The sequence below is a fragment of the Bufo bufo genome, chromosome 5, assembly GCF_905171765.1.
Source record: "Bufo bufo chromosome 5, aBufBuf1.1, whole genome shotgun sequence".
Lineage (NCBI taxonomy): Eukaryota > Metazoa > Chordata > Amphibia > Anura > Bufonidae > Bufo > Bufo bufo.
Window position 1 is genome coordinate 277,403,383 of NC_053393.1, and position 22,027 is coordinate 277,425,409.

Here is a 22,027-nt window from a genome sequence, read left to right on the forward strand (position 1 = left end):
ACTTTTTTAGGCAATCAGAGCACTTTTAATTTAGGTAGTTTTAATCTGTCCTCAAATCACAAAGCTCATTCAGCTGAAAGCTATTCTTCCCGACCCCTATAGACATGCAAGATCAGCTCAGTCATGTAATAAATGGACAGACTGAATTGTATAAAATGAAGAGGGGGAGGTGTTTGCCTATATGTAAAGTCCTGTTTAAAGCTCACACTCCAGGACGATATAAGTGAGGGAAATCAACATGTGGATTCACTGTGGGTAGACATATATGGAGGCAAAAACAATAATAAAATACTGATAGGGTATACTAATATACCAGAGTCCACAGAAAATCTAGTACTAAGGGAAATAGATGTGGCAGCAAATCATAACTAGGTTATTATTATGAGGGGACTTCAACTACCCAGATAAGGATTGGGAAACTGAAACCTGTGGATCTCAAAGGAAACAGGTTTGTGTCAATAACCAAAGACAATTACCTTTCCCAACTGCTTAGCCCCTTCAGCATTTATTATGCTGAGAAAGTTTCCATGGTTACGACCACCCTGCAGTCCAGCAGCATGGCTGTACTTGTACACTATAGAAATAAGTACCAGCTTACGTGAGCTCCCACGGTCCTGGCCACCAGAGAGGCCAGCATTTTTTCTTATAGTGTGCAAGCACAAACACCACTGCTGGATTACAGGGTGGTTGTAACTATGGAAACGAGCTGTATATAATGTGATAGAAAAATGAACCACGCCAGCGACGCAGGCAATATGGATAATAACAATACATTTGTAAGTGTTAACTTTCTCTACATGATAAATGCCACTTGAAGTGACTAAACCCCTTTAAGACTGCCCTCTGTCAACTATCAGTGACTGAGAGCTATGTATATATGTATACACACTTAGGCCTCATGCACACAAACATATTTTCGGTTTGCATTGTTTACGGACCAAATGCGGACCCATTCATTTCTATTGGGCCACAAAAAATGTGGAAAGCACACGAATGTTATGTGTGTGCTGTCCGCATCCATCTCCTTTGCTCGCTTGATTCATTTTCCCATAACATTACACACTGCTCGTATCCATAGTTACAAGCACCCTATAATCCAGCAGTGGTGCTCATGCTTGCACACTAAGAAAAAATCTCAGCCTCTCTGGTGACCGGGACTGTGGGAGCTCAAGCAGGGGCGTAACTAGACTGTTATGGCCCCCCCCCCCCACCCCCCAATTTTTACAAAGAGGCTGCAATTTTTTTTTACAGTAAGCCCAATGCAAGGCTTCACTCACCCAGTCCTAATAAAATCTGGTCCTACCTCATCCAGGGTGTTGCTGGCGTCGGCATGATGGCCACTGGATCGAAAACAAGGTCCCTGCGGTGATAGAGAAAAAAAGAATGGATGGTGACTGCCCCTGTGAAATCACCAGCAGGGGGCGCTGTGCTGGTCCTGTAAGACTGAGCCATGCCAATGTACAGCAGGGTAATCTAGGACATTTCCCCTCTATGCTGCTACATACGGTAGTACTAATGCCCACATTGTGGCCCCTTCACAAAAGTTATGTCCTTCTTGTGGCCCCTCACAGCAGTTATGCCCACCTTTGTTCCTGTCACAATAGTTATGCCCACTTTTGTGTCCCCTCACAGTAGTTATGCCCAGATATGTGCCCCCCTCACAGTAGTTATATCCAGATATGTGTCCCCCTCACAATAGTTATATCCAGATATGTGCCCCCCTCACAGTAGTTATATCCAGATATGTGCCCCCTCACAGTAGTTATACCAGATATGTGTCCCTTCATAGTAGCGATGCCCAGATATGTGCCCCCTCACAGTAGTTGTAGCCAGATATGTGCCCCCTCATTGAAGATATTCCCAGATATGTGCCCCCTCACAGTAGTTGTAGCCAGATATGTGCCCCTTACAGTAGTTGTAGCCAGATATGTGTCCCTTCATAGTAGCGATGCCCAGATATGTGCCCCCTCACAGTAGTTGTAGCCAGATATGTGCCCCCTCACTGAAGATATTCCCAGATATGTGCCCCCTCACAGTAGTTGTAGCCAGATATGTGCCCCTCACAGTAGTTGTAGCCAGATATGTGCCCCCTCACAGTAGTTATACCAGATATGTGTCCCTTCATAGTAGCAATGCCCAGATATGTGCCCCCTCACAGTAGTTGTAGCCAGATATGTGCCCCCTCATTGAAGATATTCCCAGATATGTGCCCCCTCACAGTAGTTGTAGCCAGATATGTGCCCCTCACAGTAGTTGTAGCCAGATATGTGTCCCTTCATAGTAGCGATGCCCAGATATGTGCCCCCTCACAGTAGTTGTAGCCAGATATGTGCCCCCTCACTGAAGATATTCCCAGATATGTGCCCCCTCACAGTAGTTGTAGCCAGATATGTGCCCCTCACAGTAGTTTTAGCCAGATATGTGCCCCTCACAGTAGTTATACCAGATATGTGTCCTTTCATAGTAGCGATGCCCAGATATGTGCCCCCTCACAGTAGTTATGCCAGATTAGAGATGCCCACCATCATCATCAGTGCCAGGAAGGGAGTCACACACTGCACAGGGGGCATCATCATCAGTACTAGGGAGGGAACCACACACTGCACAGGGGCACCATCATCAGTACTAGGGAGGGAACCACACACTGCACAGGGGGCACCATCATCATCAGTACTAGGGAGGGAACCACACACTGCACAGGGAGCATCATCATCAGTGCCTTCCTTCCTTCCCCCCTCCCCCAGTCTGCAGCTTTAGGAAAAAAAAACAAAAAAAAAAACACATGCTTACCTGAGTCCTTGATGACGTGCTCCCACACTCATTCCCAGTCTTTCAGCGCTCCTACCACAGCCGGCAGCGCGATGTGCGGCCAGCAGGGGGAGCGCTGGAACCCTGCTTCACTCTGGATACAGCCCGGCCGGCAGTGACAAGAACTGCCGGGTGTCTGTGTGAGTGTGCGAGCCCCCCTTTGTCTCTGCGCAAACCTCCCCTCCCCCCCGCTCATATTATACAGTACATGTTTGAAGAGCGCTCAGACGGGGCCCGACATTGTCACTGTACTTCATGCCGGGCCCCGTCAGAGCACTCCATCTCTCCTGGGGGGCCCTGTGGGCCCCCCTGACTTAGGGGCCCGGTTGCAAGTGCGACCGCTGCGACCCCTATAGCTACGCCACTGAGCTCAGGTAAGCTGGTGCTTTTTTCTATAGTGTACAAACACAGTCATGCTGCTAGACCCTATAATCCAGCAGTGGTGCTCATGCTTGCACACTAAGAAAAAATGTCAGTCTCTCTGGTGGCCGGGATCGTGGAAGCTCACGTAAGCTGGTGCTTTTTTCTATAGTGTACAAATACAGCCATGCTGCTGGACTGCAGGGTGGTCGTAACCATGGAAACTTTCTCTGCATAATAAATGCTATTTGCTAAAGTGGCAAAACCCCTTTAAGGATCCTACTAGAGGGACAGCCACAGGGGACATAGTATTAACCAACAGATCTGACAGAACAACAGGCATGAAGGTTGGAGGACACAAGGGAAATAGTGACCATAAAATTATAACCTTCCAATTGTCATTCAAAAAAGTGTTTCTTCAGGGAGGCACAAAAACGCTGAACTTCCAAAAAGCTAAATTTGACCATCTAAGAGAGGCAATTAGCCTCACTAAATAGGACAATGTCTTCAAAATTAAAAATGCAGCTACAAAATGGGATATTTTTAAAAGCATCCTAAACTCATACAGTATTGGAAAAAAAGGATGAGGAACAAAAAAAAACACAAAGTGGATAACTAGAAATGTAGGGATAAATAAATCACAAAAATAAAGCATTTAAATCAGGAAGGTGGCAAGGAAGCCTTGAAAAACTATAAGGAAAAAAAAATTGAATATGTAAAAGATAAAAGCAGCCAGGCTAGAGACAGAGAGGCTCTTTGCCAAAGAAAGTAAAACCAACCCTAAAATGTTCTTAAATTATATAAATGGTAAAAAGTTTAAACCTGAAAGTGTTGGCCCTTTAAAGAGTCATGAGAAAGAGTTGTAGAGATCAATGAGGAGAAAGCAGATCAATTAAGTCATTTTTTCTCTACTGTATTCACTGAGGAAAATGAACTGTCAGATGAAAGGCAGAGTGTCAAAGTAAACTCCCCATTAAAAGTGACCTGTCTGACCTAAGAAGAAGGGGAGCAGCATCTTAAAAAGATTCAAATAGACAAATCACCGGGTCCAGGTGGCATACACACCATATCCTAAGAGAATTATGTAATGTCATAGAGATACCATTATTTCTGATATTTAAAGACTTCCCAATTACAGGGTCTATGCCACAGGATTGGCACTTAGCTAATGTGGTGCCAATATTTAAAAAATGGGTAAAAAAAAAAAGAGCACAGAAACTATAGGCCAGTAGGCCTGTTGTGGGTAAACGGTTTTAAGGTTTTATAATAGATGCTACCTGTCACGGAACCATGAACCAGACGTACAACAAGAGATAAGAGAAAATAAGAAGGCTTTATTGAAAATAAAGCTGTAAAGCAAAAGTCCAAACGGATGGTGAAACCGAGCAGAGTCTTTGCGAAGCCAGAGGTCAGGAACCAGAAGGGTAGTCAGACGAAGCCAGGATCAGGAACCAGCAGGGTAGTCAGACGAAGCCAGGATCAGGAACCAGCAGGGTAGTCAGACGAAGCCAGGATCAGGAACCAGAAGCAGCAGCAGTCTTAGAAGCATGTGAACACAAGAGGACCAAGCAAGGAACTGAAGCCACAGACCTCCTATATATATATGAGCTAGGCATCCAGCTCCTCCCAGTGGGAAGGAGGAGCCGCAGGGTGGAAGGCTACAAGAAACCCAGAAACCAAGATGGCCGCCAGCACATGTCAAACGAAGGAGAACAGCAAGAAGGTAAGACCATGACAGTACCTCCCCCTCAAGGGCCCCTCCTCCGCGGAGCACAAAACGGTTTCTGAGGGAAGCGTGCGTGGAAGGCTCGGAGCAAGGCAGGAGCATGGACATCTGCGGAGGGAACCCAGGAACGCTCCTCTGGACCATAACCACGCCAATGGACCAAAAACTGCAACCGACCGCGGACCAGGCGTGAGTCCAGGATATTGCTCACCTCATATTCCTCACGATTGCCCACTTGGACCGGACGAGGCCGAGGAACCGAGGAAGTGAAACGATTACACACCAGTGGCTTCAACAGGGAGACATGAAACACGTTGGAGATCCGCATGCCAGGAGGAAGCGCAAGGGCATAGGCTACCGGGTTTACCCTGCGAAGCACTCGGAAGGGACCAACAAAGCGAGGCGCCAGCTTGGGAGTGGGCACTCGAAGGTTGAGGTTGCGGGTGGACAACCATACACGGTCTCCGGCCTGGTAGGAAGGAGCAGCAGTCTTAGAAGCATGTGAACACAAGAGGACCAAGCACAGACCTCCTATATATATGAGCTAGGCATCCAGCTCCTCCCAGTGGGAAGGAGGAGCCGCAGGGTGGAAGGCTACAAGAAACCCAGAAACCAAGATGGCTGCCAGCACATGTCAAACGAAGGAGAACAGCAAGAAGGTAAGACCATGACACTACCCTGGAGTATCTAAATGAAAATATTTATATAATGCTGTGTCAGCATGGCTTCATGTCAAAGTTCTAGACTTCACTGGGGTGAGTCAATGGATGTCATATATCTTGAGTTCTCCAAAGCTTTTGATACTGTGCCACATAAAAGGTTGGTACATGAAAATGCTTGGACTGGGGGTAAATAACTGGCTCAGTGATAGAAAACAGACAATGGGTATTAACGGTTCTTACTCAGATTGGGTCACCATCATTAGTGGAGTACCAAAGGGGTCAATATTGGGCCATATTCTGTTAAATATATTTATAAATTAGATTGTAGAGGGGTTGCACCGTAAAATAATTTTTTTCTGACAATACTGAACTGTGTAAAGTAATTAACACGGAATAGGACAGTATACTGCTACAGATGGATCTGGATAGATTGGAGGCTTGGGCAGAGAAGTGGCAGATGAGGTTTAACATTGATAAATGTAAGGTAATGCACATGGGAAGGAATAATGCAAGTCACCAGTACATACTAAATGGTAAAACACTGGGTAAGGGCTCACTGGGTATTTTCTTTCCGTGTCCATTCCTTTTTTTGCAGACCGTATGCAGAACCATTCATTTCAATAGGTCTGCAAAAAAAAACGGAAGTTACTCTGTGTGCATTCCATTTCAGTAGGTCCATTCCTCAAAAATATAGAACATGTCCTATTATTGTCCGCATTACGGACAAAGATAGTACTGCTCTAATAGGGGACAGCTGTTCCGTTCCGCAAAATACGGAATGCACAGCGACGTCATCCGCATTTTTTGTGGATCCATTTTTGCAGACCGCAAAATACATACGGTCGTGTGCATGAGCCCTTACTATTACATGGAAAAGGACTTTGGAATTTTAGTGTACAGCAAACCTAACTGTAGAAACTAGTGTCAGGAAGCTGCTGCCAAGGCCAAAAAGATTAAGGAATGTATCAAAAGGGGCATAGATGCATGTAAATAGAACATAGTCCTGCCACTGTACAAATCACTAGTCAAACCGTACATGGAGTATTGTGCACAATGCTGGGTTCCTGTGAACAAAACAGACAGAGCAGAGCTAGAGAGGGTTCAGAGGAGGTCAACTAGTGTAATAACTGGAATGGGTGGACTACAGTACCCAGAAAGTTTATAAAAATTAGGGTTATTTAGTTTAAAAAATAAAAATAAAAAAGACAACTGATGGGAGATCTAATGACTATGTATAAATATATCAAGGATCAGTACAGAGATCTCTTACATGATCTATTCATACCAATGACGGTGAAGAGGGGACATTCTTTACGTCTAGAGGAAAGAAGGTTTGTACACAAACATAGAAGAGGATTCTTTACTGTAATAGCAGTGAGATTATAAAACTCTCTGCCAGAGGAGGTGGTGATGGTAAATTCAGTAAAATAATTCAAGAGGGGCTTGGAAGTATTTCTGGAGTGTAGTAATATTACAGGTTATAGTTAGTAGAATTCTAGAGAAGGGTCATTGATGTTGGGAGTTATTCTGATTGCCTGACTGAAGTTGGGAAGGAATTTTTTCACCTACAATGTGGAAAATTGTCTTACAGTATGTACAGTATGTCTTTTTTTCAGCCTTACAAACTGCAGTATGTTACTATGACTGCACCCACCAAATGGAGAGGTGGTACTTTGCTATATGGAACATCCAGAATAGACCCACCTCTATGATATCCACATGCCAAATAAGCCTTATAAAAAGCTGTAAGATGTGAAAGCCCTATACATTTACAAATACTGTAAAAGGCTCAATTATATTAATTTAATATAGTGAACAACATAACTTATAGCTAAAACATGTCTGCTATGCAAAATTTTATGATAATTACTGAAATGTCAAGCTCCAGCATTAAAGTAGTTTTCACAGAATCTTTTGCAGTGAGCCTCTTAGCTTGTTTGATGGGAACTGTGAAAATCTCAACTTCAGGATGCAGAAAACTTGAATCCATTTCCTGCAATGAAAGCAAAGTCAGATTGTTTGATGGCATCCACTGACAATTTCGTACTACAAACAAAATAATACTGTATTACATAATTCTGAGTTAAAGATGTTATGCAAGATTCATTAATGTCATACAGGGAGCAGTATAAAATAAAAATAAACCTTACTCACAGTAATGACGTCAGGCTCATAGCTTCTGTGATTGATACAGCCAATCGTTAGCATCAGTGGTCACAAGTGCATGAACAGCACTTCATTGCTGCAGCATCACACTACTGATAAATGGCACGTGACTGATACATGCCCTGTGGAGATTAGAGGCAAGGGGAGGGAAACAGGGCAGCGGTGCAGGACTCTCCGCAAATTTTAAATTGTGTTTTTTTATTTACATAATTGAAATTTTGGATAACCCTTTTAATGGACTGGGGTCCCCATTCAGTATTCTCCTCTATAAAAGCTCTCATACTGGAGTACCCAGCAAAAATAAAAATAAAAATCCAGTGAATTTTACTTAGTGTAACAGCATATTTGCTTCCAGGCTTCCTTACAGATTACACCTGATCCCTTCAGAGATCTAACAGAAGGACACCCTATGATCACTTTATTGTCCGGGAAAACATTTAAACAAAAAGGAATTGTCTAAAAAGAATACACACAGGTTTTAGTGGCATATTCTGTGCGTTTTCCAGGACATGCAATGTTTTTGCGACTGATATGTTTTGGTGGCGTTTTGTGCGGTATGTCTTTTTAGTGGTAAAAAAACACAAAAACAAATGTATGAGTGAAAAAACATCGGCCGGGACGATTCTCGAACGTGCGTTCGTGATCAAATGTTCGCGGTGGGCCCCATTCACTGTAATGGCAGGCGAACCTGAAAAACCTTCAGGTCATATTTGCAGCCAGCAAACACTTACTAGAAATACACAAATAGTCCCACAACATGGACAGTGATATACCAGAGGGGGGTCATTGGCAAAAATTCCCACAAAAAATATGTATTTTAATCCGGCCACCATAATGAGAGGCAGAGGAGTGAGACAGGGGTGTGATTATGTCGCTAGAGATAAAAAACTGTAACTGTCGCCCAGTACAGGCCTCAAAAATTAGGCAAGAGGCATTTACCTGACAGCAAAGAACTTTGGATTCTGTGGCTGTAGGTACATTAGGTGGTCACAGGATAAATATGTAACTGTCGGCCAGTACAGGCCCAAAAAATTAGGAAATAGGCATTCACCTAACAGCAAAGAACTTTGGATTCTGTGGCTGGAGGTACATTAGGCATAAGACGCAATTTTTCATCCCAAAAGTGGGGGGAAATGGCAGTGCGTCTTATGGGGCGAATGCTGCCATTTTTACATAGCTAACACTGATAGATTGCCGGCTGCGATGCTGCACAGCACGGCGATGTATCAGGGAGAGGGAGGAGGGGCTGAAGCCGGCAACTGCTGAAATTGTGGCGGGGCCCTGCGCAGTCACTGTACTCTTACACCGGGCCCCACCGCTCACCGCAGTACTCATATGTAAATTGTAATCCTTAACCTCTTCTTAACTTTAGTTACAGTAGCGCTATCCCGTGTACTACTACTTACCAACAAGCTCCCGTAGCAGGCAGAGCGGCCGGCAGCTGTAACGTCACTCACTCATGTCACGCGCCTGCTCCACCTCCTTCATTAATGAAGCGGGCGGAGCAGGCGCGTGACGTGAGTGAGTGACGTTACGCTGCCGGCCGCTCTGCCTGCTACGGTACGGGAGCTTGATAGTAAGTAGTAGTACACGGGATAGCGCTACTTCAACTAAAGTTAAGATGATGTTAAGGATTACAGTTTACATATGAATTCTGCTGTGAGAGGAGGGGCCCGGTGTATTGGGGGATACTGTTATGGGGGGGGGATCTGTGGATGACACATATATAGCATAATATGCTATATATGTGTCATCCACAGATCCCCCTCCCCATAACAGTGTCATCCACAGATCCACCTCCCAGTATAATCTACAGATCCCCTCCATAACAGTGTGTCATCCACAGATCCCCCATAACAGGGTCATCCACAGATCCCCTACATCAGTGTCATCCACAGATCCCCCACAATAGTGTCATCCACAGATCCCCAATAATAGTGTCATTCACAGATCCCCAATAATAGTGTCATTCACAGATCCCCAATAATAGTGTCATTCACAGATCCCCAATAATAGTGTCATTCACAGATCCCCAATAATAGTGTCATTCACAGATCCCCAATAATAGTGTCATCCACAGACCACCATTCGTTCAAAACCCACCAAAAGCACACCTTTTGGTTCAAAATATTATTTTTCTTATTTTCCTCCTCAAAAACCTGCGTCTTATGGGCAGGTGCGTCTTATAGGGTGAAAAACACAGTATGTAACTGTCGGCCAGTACAGGCCCCAAAAATTAGGCAATAGGCATTCACCTCAGACGACTGAGGGGAGATCTAATTACTACAGTATGTATAAATATATCAGGGGTCAGAACAGAGATCTATCCCATCGTCTATTTATCCCCAGGACTGTGACTGTGACGAGGGGACATCCTCTGCGTCTGGAGGAAAGAAGGTTTGTTCACAAACATAGAAGAAGATTCTTTACGGTAAGAGCAGTGAGACTATGGAACTCTCTGCCTGAGGAGGTGGTGATGGTGAGTACAATAAAGGAATCCAAGAGGGGCCTGGATGTATTTCTGGAGCGTAATATTACAGGCTATAACTACTAGAGAGGCGTCGTTGATCCAGGGAGTTATTCTGATTGCCTGATTGGAGGCGGGAAGGAATTTTTTATTCCCCTAAAGTGGGGAAAATTGGCTTGTACCTCTCAGTTTTTTTTTTTTGCCTTCCTCTGGATCAACTTGCAGGATGACAGGCCGAACTGGATAGATAAATGTCTTTTTTCGGTCTTATGTACTATGTTACAGGTAATGACAGCAAAGAACTTTGGATTCTGCGGCTGGAGGTACATTAGGCGGTCACAAGATAAAAATGTAACTGTCGGCCAGTACAGGGCCCAAAAATTAGGCAATAAGCATTCACCTGACAGCAAAGAACTTTGGATTCTGTGGATGTCACGATCAGTGTGGGGGGGAAACTCCAGACTGAACACAGGAGGGAAGGGGAACAGTAACTGGGCCTGGAAACTAGGGAAGAACCAGGTCACCTCCAAGACAACCCTAATCCGGGCCCTGACTACCTATCAATATGAATATACCTTGAAGGTAGGAATATTCATAAGCGGTATACCTAGCCCCCGATTTCCCTATAAGGCCCTGGAATAAGTATAGGACCAGAGACAACCCATTCCTCCCCAGATAGATAAATGGAAGTCTCTGTCTCAGGCCCAGATACAACAACAGGGAATATAACAAAAACAAACAAACGCGACACTTAACTTCTGTAAAGATGGAAGAACAGGAAAACCAAAGAGGATCTCACACCAGCTCAGCCAAACCCAAATTAAGCTATCAATCGCATAGTCAGAAGGTGGGGTGAGACTATTAAGGGTAGAAGTGATGACCACTGAGCAACAGCAGAGAAAAGGGAAGTGGTCATTAACCCTATCAACTCTGAATCAAGAGAAATCAAGGAGGCTGTTAGATTCCCCCACGCTCAGCCAATCTCCTCGATTTCCTGAAATTGTGGAAATTCCTCTGCCAGTGCCTGCAACAGCAGAATGCAGCATCTCTCGCAGCAAGGCCTGGAAATGCTGCATTCTCACAGCCCTCTGTGATGCTGGTAACATGTCCGCCATTTTCTGTTTGTACCGGGGGTTTAAGTACCTTGCCACCCAGTACTGATCCTTGACCTTTATACTTTTTATACGGGGGTCCCTCTTTAAACATTGGAGCATGAAGGCCCCCATTTGCACTAAATTGGAAGCGGTGGAGCACCCTGACTCCTGCTCATCGCCCAGGAGAATTTCGTCTCCTCCCCCCAGCCAGGGATCCCCAAAAAGTTTAAAGCCTGCTCTTCTTGGTTCTCCTCCTCTGACTCCTCTTCAGACTCCTGCTGACTTGTCTCAGATGGAGTAGCCCCCCCTGGGAATTCATCCAGCAGTGCAACTTCCTCATCTTCCAGCTCCTGCTCCTCGAAAGAAAGGTGCAAGGTACGATGTCACTGATGGTGCCCTGGCTGCGACTGATCAGTTTGGTGATCTCATCAAATGGCCGCAGAAGTCTGCATGCGTCACGAATGAGCAGCCATTGGCGGGGTAAAAAGAAACCAAGCTCCCCAGAACCTGTCGTAGAGTTTGTACAGGTAGTCGTTAACGCCACGTTTCTGCTGGAGCAGCATATGAAGCATATACAAGGTGGAGTTCCAGCACATCGGGCAGTCACGAATCAGACGTCTGACGGGCAAGTGGTGTCGCCGCTGAACATCAGCAAGGCGAGCCATGGCCGTGTAAAATCTTCTAAAATGGCCAGATATTTCCCTGGCCTGCCGCAAGACGTCCTGGACTCTGGGGTATTTGGCAACGAATCGCTGCACGACTAAGTTCAGGACGTGTGCCATGCACGGCACGTGTGTCATTTTGCCCTGTTTCAGTGCGCTCAGCAGATTGGCACCATTGTCGCACACCACTTTACCAACTGTCAAATTGAGCGGGGTTAGACACTGATTGGCCTGTGACCACAGAGCTAAAAGCAGTGCGGGACCGGTGTGGCTCTTGGCTTCCAGGCACAACAGCTGCAGCACAGCATGGCAACGTCTCAGCTGGCACGTCGAATAGGTTCTGGGGAGCTGGGGGGTGTGCACTGGAAAAGGTGGTAGCAGTGGAAAAGGAGGAGTCAGCCGAGGAGGAGACGGAGGATGGACTAGGAGGAGGAGGAGAAGAGGCCGGCCTGCATGCAATCCGTGGCGGTAACACCAAATCCACACAGGTGCCACGGGTTACATGCTTGATGGCCATCAGAAGGTTCACCCAGTGGGCAGTAAAAGTTATGTACCTTCAGTGCTCCAAACTAAAAAAAATACCTAGTAGCCATTGGCTCCTGAACTGAAAAATTTAGGAGCCAAATAACATTTTTAGTCGCCAAATCAAAACCGAATCCAAATCTTGGTATCGTGACAACGCTACGCCGATCAGATTGGCGTAGGGTTGTTTCGATACCAAAGTTTTGATTCGCTTTCGTCACCATAAAAAAGTATTGCGATACTCAATACCGTGCAAAAAAAAAAAAAACGCCAAAAAAAGCCACGTGCATTTCGCATTTTATGAAACGTTCGGCCCATAATAGACCAGTCCTATCCTATTTTTTGGAGTGACAAGGTGACTAAAATTGGCGAATGCTCACCGCACAGGAGAAATTTTTAAATTTTTTTATAGTTTGGACATTTCGGACACAGCGCTATAAAATATGTTTATTTATTGTTTATATATTTTATATGTAAAATTGGGAAAGGGGGGGGATTTAAACTTAATATTTTAGGGTACTTTCACACTAGCGTATTTCATTTCCGGCATAGAGTTCCGTCACAGGGGCTCTATACCGGAAAAGATGTCTTCAGGTCAGTCTTTTTGACTGAACAGGCAAAAGATAAAACCGCAGCATTCTACGGTTTTATCTCTGGCAAAAAAACTGAAGATTTGCCTGAATGCCGGATTCGTCATTTTTCCCTATAGGAATGTATTAGTGCCGTATCCGGCATTCAAAATACCGGATCCATCCTTCCGGTTGAACCGTGCGATTTTCACGCATGGTTGCTAGGATGAAAGTCTATTCACTGTATTACTTTCCCTTATAACAACATGGTTATAAGGGAAAATAATAGCATTCTTTAATGCAGAATGCATAGTAGAAGGTCAATATAATAAACATTATATACCCCAGTATAATAAACATTGGTGGCGCAGTGCGCCCCCCCAACATGATAAACATTGGTGGCGCAGTGTGCCCCCCTCCCAACACCCCAGTGTAATAAACATTGGTGGCGCAGTGCGCCCCCCTCCCTCCCTAGTATAATAAACATATAAACATTGGTGGGCAGTGCCAATGAGGGTTAAAAAAATAAATAAAAATTAACTCACGTCCTCCAATTGATCGAGTAGCAGCCGGTCTCCTGTTCTTTCTTCAGGACCTGTCAAAGGACCTGTGGTGATGTCACTGAGCTCATCACATGATACATCACATGATCCATCACCATGGTAATGGACCATGTGATGGAGCTCAGTGATGTCACCACAGGTCCTGAAGAAAGAACAGGAGACCGGCAGCTACGCGATCAATTGGAGGAGGTGAGTTAATTTTTATTTATTTTTTTAACCCTCATTGGCACTTCCCACTGCGCCACCAATGTTTATTATGCTGGGGGGGCCGCACTCAATGTTTATTATACTGGGGTGTTGGGTGGGGCGCACTACGCCACCAATGTTTATTATAGGGGGGGCGCACTCAATGTTTATTATACTGGGGGGGCCGCACTCAATGTTTATTATACTGGGGGGGCCGCACTCAATGTTCATTATACTGGGGTGTTGGGGGGGGGGGGGGGGGGGGCGCACTGCGCCACCAATGAAGATAACTGACCTGTTGATACAAATACAGGAGGCGCGTGCCGGAATCAAATAGCCGGCACCCGACCTTTGTGACAGGGAGCTGCGATCAGCGGCAGTTAACCCCTCAGGTGCCGCTCCCTGTCATAGAGGTCGGGTGCCGCTATTTGATTACGGGTTTGGTGTCCCTAAGTTCCTAACAGCCTGTCCCTGCTCCAAAATGCAACCTCTCCCTATACTGGCAAAACACCTAATGTAAAATGGCTGCCAGATCGGGTTCTGTTATAGGGTTGGGGGTGTTTCCATGTGCTGAAAGTCTCAAGTGGCTGTCCTGTCCCATTTGATGGATGTGTCATGGGTCAAAGTTCAGCGCAATGCAAAAAAAAATGGCGCACGTGGACATTGCCATATGTTCGCATGTTCGGCGGATAGCAAACGCGCAAAGTTCGCCACGAACCGACCACAAGGCCATTACTAATGAGCGCCAAACATGTATGGCACGGCCTAAAGGGAGTTAAGGACCAGTGCAGTAGCTAGCTCCATCAGTGGCAGGGACCTGGCTTCTAGACAGATCTCATTTCTCACCACAAACACATCTATACTGCTCCCTAACGTCTTGGGCATAACATATTGTTTGCCTAGTATAAAAAATGCCTTTTCAAGAAAACTTCCATTCCCGGGCTATATAATCTCCAACCATGGCATTCAAATCGACCCAGAAGAGCTATCCACAGTTCTGGAATGCCACCATCCCACAGATCTAAGGGTTCTTAGGTTTTGGCAATTATTACAGGCAGTTTGTCGCTCAATTCTCCATTTTGTCCGCCCTACCGCCCCAATGTCCCTAGGCAGTTCGATCTAGAGTTAGTGTTATTCTAGCGGTCCATGCCAGCTGCAGCCTCACTCTCCCCTGTGGTTCTATACGGACTATAAGAACTAGATGTATTTGCAAAATACTCAAAGTCTAAGACCTTGTCAAGTCCGCTGGTCAGTATTCTTCACCAAATTTAATTTTGCACGCCATTTTTAAACGGATCTCTCTCATTCATTTGAATCTGCTGACAGGATAGAGGATCCCCAGCACACCATCGATCCTGCCCCTATCATGTGTCACTCCAGTTCTGCTCAAGGACATCCCACCTGGCAAGACATATGTCCCCATGCCCAAGAGAAGAAAGGCTTCTGGGTTGTGTTCACCACTGGCCAGCCAAGTCTCTGAAAATGTGCTTGTATGATGTCTTAACATTACTAGTAGCGTACAATCTCTAAGGACATCAAGGATTATGCAGTCTCCTGTACCATCTGTGCCCAGAATAATACTTGTAAACAAAAACCTGCAGGACTCTTGCTTCCTTTGACATTACCCAAAACACAGTGGCAACATACAGCCATGGACTTAATTACTGATCTTCCTTCTTCCTGTAATTTGGGTGGTGACTTTCTAAAAAAGGCCCACTGGCTACCTCTGTACAGTCTTCTTTCCTCTAGTCACCTAGCCAACTTTTTTCTAAAACTCATTTTTTGGTTACATAGTTTGCCTTTACACATTGTATCTGACCGGAGAGTGCAGTTTACAGATAACTTTCAATAATTTTAGTGCAAACAGCTTAACTTCAAACTGGACTTTTCTTTGGCTAACCATCTGCAGCCCAATGGGCAAGTGAAATGTCATGGACAACCGAGACATACGGACGTCCCCACCACAGTGAGTGACAGGAGATCTTTGAGACTGGCAACATGTGGCTTGATTTGACATGTTTACCTTAAGGATCAATAGGCATCTGTGTTTTGTTTCTGGTACTGGCACACTCTTTACTTCCAGGTTTTGCTATTGTGGTCATTTAACTTTCCCTATTTATAGTTTTTTCTCCCACAATGCTGTGCGGTTTATAGCTTCAGTTGGACCTGTGGATAGCTGGTGTTTGGATCTTGGCTGAGTTCCTGGTGCTGCCATAGCTTCTTGGAAGTTAAGTGTTACCTTTCCCTTTTGTATTTTATTTTGACTTTTCTGTGTGTTGCATTTCCTTGTTTTAGGCCTCAGGAAGACTCCTGTTCAACCTTCCTTTTGGAGGAACAGGTTGTCTCATTCCTGTCATTAGTACCAGGGTCCTTTAGGGTTAGAAATGACTTTAGGTACTCCTGTGTATGAACTCACCTACCTTTGGGGTCTGTTCATACTGGTAGTCAGTCAGGGCTTCGGTTAGGGTTTTCACTAGGAGGTGTCCATCTTCCTTCCCTAGTTTTCAGGCCTTATTTCCTTTCCCTCCTATGTTCGGTATGGGGGTTTCCCTCCCACATTAGAGCGTGACATGAAACGCATTAGCAAGATTTTAGTTAACCATTTGTGACCGGACAGCTGGATTACGGTGCTCCTGTGGCCAGAGTTTTGGTACAATAACCATCTCAATGAGTTAACTGGAAAGCTCCTTTTTCCTTGTGTATCGTCAACATTTTGGAGTTTTTCTTCCAATACCTCTCTTCTAGAGTTCCAGCAGCTGAATCCACTGTCAATAATTACTTCCAGATCTGGCAAGGGACTAAGGCTTTTCTGTTGAAGCCATCTGTTTGCATGAAAAGGTCTGGTGATTATGTTCAACCGTTACTCCAGATGTAGGTCTTCTAGTTCTGTTGGCTTAGAGAATGAGAACCAAGTCAAAAATATTCTGGACATGAAGAAAGTCAGAGGCAAAACTTTTGTGGTGGACTGGATTTTTTTTTAGCACAGCAGAAAGACCCTGGGAACCTGCAGAAAATGATAATGCACCAGCCCTTCTGAAGATTCATGCAGCTGTCTAGAACAAAGAAAAGAGGGTGTAAAGGGGGTATTGTTATGCCAGGGACCTGTGCTTGCTGCTGCTCTGCTTCCCTACTCCAGCAGCTCTGACCCACCAGTTTTTCTCTCTTACATCCTGGAGGGCCTAGACCTTAGACTGTTAATTGAATTTTACATACTCTGCCTGCCCTTGACTACAGATTTGCTTGATCCCTGGTGTCTCTTGGTGCCCATGGATCATCAGTCACTTCAACAAAGTCTACTCTGTGAGGCAGCGACCTGGTAGTTTTCATGCAGCACAGTCCGGATCAGTATATAAAGGTTAAAGTGTGAAGACCAGGAGGGCCACTTAATCAATGCCCTCAGGAGTAGCCCCAAGCCATATTTCAAGTTCAAGTGACACAGTGGGTCTACACCCACTGCATGCAGGGGTATTTTGTCCTTTTCTTTTTTTTGCTGGAATCTGTGATAGAGACTCCTAGCCTTGCACACACAATTACACAGAGTGGACGTGAATATTGCAGATAAACAACAGAGTAGATGCCATAGCATAGCACCTTTGTAATGCATATGCAGTAAAACCCAGGCAACCCATTTAAAAAAGATTTTGGGATGTATAGCAAGGATTTGGGTTGCACAGTAAACGAATGTGAGCTTCATATAAATAAGAGGTTGGCGTTAGGGCATCACTGGACTATACAATACTGTAAACAGTTCTTAAACAGGTATTTCCACATCCTGTGGATATGCCATACATATCAGACAGGAATAACCAATTACTTACCTTGGCTTTGCAGTCAAGAATAAGTACATCCAGGTACACAGGACGAAGTGCAGGAATATTAAGGCTACACTGAGACAGAGGAGGCACTGAATGGACAAGTGAATGCTCAAATTCTTTGAATGCATCTGACACAGCTTTATTTAGGGATCTTCTATCTGATGGCAGTTCACTCTCAAGGCTAATAGCTTGTAAACGCATGTCCAAATTTCCTGGTACTTTTGGAATATTATGGTTTCCACTGGTCACATCGTTGATTTTCCCAATCATCTTTTTATTTTCTGCCCTAGATAAAAATTCTTTTTCTAAGGCAATCCAAAGGTCTTCAATCCATGGATCTACAACCAGCTCCAAACTTCAAACACAAGCAAAGAAGAAATAAAAACAAGAATAATCACATGAGTAAACATAGTAATGACAACTGACAAAGACTACATGTAACATACAGTATATACAATTCTGGGTGTTGATATAAATAGCTGTGTGGGAATGTGTTGAGTTACATGAAAGCTGGCTACTTGTATGAAGGCAGGCAGAAGGGGCAAATTGGCAGTGAGTGATGTCACAACAAAGGCATGTGATAGCAAGTACAGTGTGTATGCAATACTAACAACAAGGCATATTCACAGCAAATCGAGGTACAGAGTGTGTGGAAAGAAATCACATGTTTTATGTGTTTTTATATAATGCTTATGAAGCCTCAAATTTTTCTATTTGTCTGTCTGTATGTCTGTGCCTTTGAATCCAGAAGAAAAAAAGCAGTCTGGTTTGAAGACAAACCACACGAGTTTGTGAGCATTCGTGTGTTAGATTTCCAATGCGAGTTTGTATTAAGTGTGTGACTTTATATCAGGTGACTTGAGATTCAAGGATTTTTACAAGAATTCTACAGTAAGTCAGTTGCTTATCACTGCACTGTTGAATTGTAATCTTTTTTCTTGCGTAATCCCTATTAGTATGTGTTCCATTATTGACAAAGCAGTCCAGTGCACATCTTGCCAAATGTATGCAGTCCTGGAACAGCCGTTTGAGGGTGCATATCTTTGGTCAAAATGTGAGCAAATTACTCGTTTGAAATCACATATTGTGTATCTAAACAAGCGAGTTTCAACACAGATGCTTTGGAAATTTGGAAAATAGTTTGCTGCTCACTGAGCAGGCACTCTATGGTGTAGATGTGGGGGAGGGTGGTAGCATAGAGGCTTAGGAAAGTGAGGTCCTCAAGGTAGTGTCTGAAATACTACCTGTAACACGGGCCACACAAGAAAGGCAGCCGGAAATTAGGGAGTTTACCAAATGGCTCAAGATATAAGTGAGGGACATGAACATGTGGAGTCAATGTAGATAGAAATACATGGAGGCAAAAACAATTATAAAATACTAATATGATTTTTTTTATAAGCCACCTAATATACCAAAGTCCACAGAACATCTACTACTAAACAAGATAGTTGAGGCGGCAAATCATGAGGTTGTTATTATGGAGCACTTCAACTACCCAGATATAGATTGGGAAACTGAAACCTGTAGATCTCATAAAGGAAACAGGTTCTTGGAAAAAATAGAATATGTAGAAGATAAATAAAAGCAGCCTAACTAAAGACAGAGAGATTCATTGCCAAAGAGTACTCCTAAAATATTCAATTATATAAATGGTAAAAAGTATAAATATGAATATGAAGGTGTTGGCCCTCCACAGAGTGATAAGGGGGAGTTGCAGACAGCGATGAGGAGAAAGCAAAGCTATTAAATAATGTTTTAGGAAAATAAACTGTCAGATGAAATGCAGAATGAAAAATTAAATTTCCCATTAAAAGTGCCCCAGGAAAAAGTATAGCATCTTAAAAAGATTAAAATAGAGTAATCGCTGGGACAAGATAGCATACACCCCATATCCTAAGAGAATTAAGTAATGTCATAGCCAGACCCTTATTTCTGATATTAAACGACTATCTTGACAGGGAGTGTTCCACAGGATAGGCGCTTAGCAAATGTGGTGGCAATATTCAAAAAGGGTCCAAAAACAGAGCCCAGAAACTATAGGCCGGTAAGTTTAACATCTGCTGTGGGTAAACTGAAGGTTTTATAAAATATTTTCATTGAGGCACTCCTAGATAGCATAAGCAAATAATGCCATATCAGCATGGCTTCATGAGGGATCGGTTCTGTCAAAACTAATTTAATTAGTTTCTATGAGGTAAGTCTTGACCATGGTGAATCAATGAATGTCGTATATCTTGACTTCTCCAAAGCATTTGAAACTGTATAACATAAAAGCTTAGTAAATAAAATGAGAATGCTTTGACTGGGAGAAAATGTCTGTATGTGGGTAAGTAACTGGCTCAGTGATGGAAAACAGGGTGGTTATTAACGGTACACACTTAGATTGGGTCACTGTCACTAGTGGGGAACCACAGGGGTCAGTATTGGGCCCTATTCTCTTCAATATACACTGCTCAAAAAAATAAAGGGAACACAAAAATAACACATCCTAGATCTGAATTAATTAAATATTCTTCTGAAATACTTTGTTCTTTACATAGTTGAATGTGCTGACAACAAAATCACACAAAAAAAAAAATGGAAATCAAATTTTTTAACCCATGGAGGTCTGGATTTGGAGTCACCCTCAAAATTAAAGTGGAAAAACACACTACAGGCTGATCCAACTTTGATGTAATGTCCTTAAAACAAGTCAAAATGAGGCTCAGTAGTGTGTGTGGCCTCCACGTGCCTGTATGACCTCCCTACAACGCCTGTGCATGCTCCTGATCAGGTGGCGGACGGTCTCCTGAGGGATCTCCTCCCAGACCTGGACTAAAGCATCTGCCAACTCCTGGACAGTCTGTGGTGGATAGAGCGAGACGTGATGTCCCAGATGTGCTCAATTGGATTCAGGTCTGGGGAATGGGCGGGCCAGTCCATAGCATCAATGCCTTCGTCTTGCAGGAACTGCTGACACACTCCAGCCACATGAGGTCTAGCATTGTCTTGCATTAGGAGGAACCCAGGGCCAACCGCACCAGCATATGGTCTCACTAGGGGTCTAAGGATCTCATCTCGGTACCTAATGGCAGTCAGGCTACCTCTGGCGAGCACATGGAGGGCTGTGCTGCCCTCCAAAGAAATGCCACCCCACACCATTACTGACCTAATGCCAAACCTGTCATGCTGGAGGATGTTGCAGGCAGCAGAACGTTCTCAACGGCGTCTCCAGACTCTGTCACGTCTGTCACATGTGCTCAGTGTGAACCTGCTTTCATCTGTGAAGAGCACAGGGCGCCAGTGGCGAATTTGCCAATCTTGGTGTTTTCTGGCAAATGCCAAACGTCCTGCACGGTGTTGGGCTGTAAGCACAACCCCCACTTGTGGACGTCGGGCCCTCATATCACCCTCATGGAGTCTGTTTTTGACCGTTTGAGCAGACACGTGCACATTTGTGGCCTGCTGGAGATCATTTTGCAGGGTTCTTGCAGTGCTCCTCCTGTTCCTCCTTGCACAAAGGCGGAGGTAGCGGTCCTGCTGCTGGGTTGTTGCCCTCCTACGGCCTCCTCCACGTCTCCTGATGTACTGGCCTGTCTCCTGGTAGCGCCTCCATGCTCTGGACACTACGCTGACAGACACAGCAAACCTTCTTGCCACAGCTCGCATTGATGTGCCATCCTGGATAAGCTGCACTACCTGAGCCACTTGTGTGGGTTGTAGACTCCGTCTCATGCTACCACTAGAGTGAAAGCACCGCCAGCATTCAAAAGTGACCAAAACATCAGCCAGGAAGCATAGGAACTGAGAAGTGGTCACCTGCAGAACCACTCCTTTATTGGGGGTGTCTTGCTAATTGCCTATAATTTCCACCTGTTGTCTATCCCATTTGCACAACAGCATGTGAAATTGATTGTCACTCAGTGTTGCTTCCTAAGTGGACAGTTTGATTTCACAGAAGTGTGATTGACTTGGAGTTACATTGTGTTGTTTAAGTGTTCCCTTTATTTTTTTGAGCAGTGTATTTATTAATGATCTTGTAGAAGGCTTGCGCAGTAAAATATAAATTTTTGCAGATGACACTAAACTGTGTAAAGTAATTAACACCAAAGAGGACAGTATACTCCTACAGATGGATCTGGCTATGTTGGAGGCTTGGGCAGAGAAGTGACAGATGAGGTTTAACACTGACAAATGTAAGGTTATGCACATGGGAAGGTTAGCGTTCGATCCCGTGCCACTTTGAGATACCTTGACGGGGTGCGCGGGCTCCGGTATGTTCTTGATATAAGAATATATTGGCGAAAGTCTCATTTTAATTTCAATGTGAGGGTTTAGCCATATAATGTCAATTACATTTAGCACTGTAGTGCACCATTTTTTTGTGTTTTATATAGTCGCTCTTAGAATCACTGCACACTTCACTTATTAGGGCAGTAACGGGG

The 22,027-nt window shown here is 44.4% G+C and overlaps 1 protein-coding gene across 2 annotated transcripts in view; it reads right to left on the reverse strand.

Annotated features, from left to right (window-relative positions):
• MTRR (5-methyltetrahydrofolate-homocysteine methyltransferase reductase) overlaps positions 1-22,027 on the reverse strand; it is a 1,123,497-nt gene that overhangs the window by 741,505 nt on the left and 359,965 nt on the right. For both annotated transcript variants that reach the window (XM_040431866.1, XM_040431867.1), the window contains exons 5-6: positions 17,604-17,955; positions 7,427-7,549 (exon numbers count right to left, since the gene is read on the reverse strand). In XM_040431866.1, coding sequence (XP_040287800.1) covers positions 7,427-7,549; positions 17,604-17,955 — 475 coding nt within the window. The remainder of the gene's footprint in view (positions 1-7,426; positions 7,550-17,603; positions 17,956-22,027) is intronic.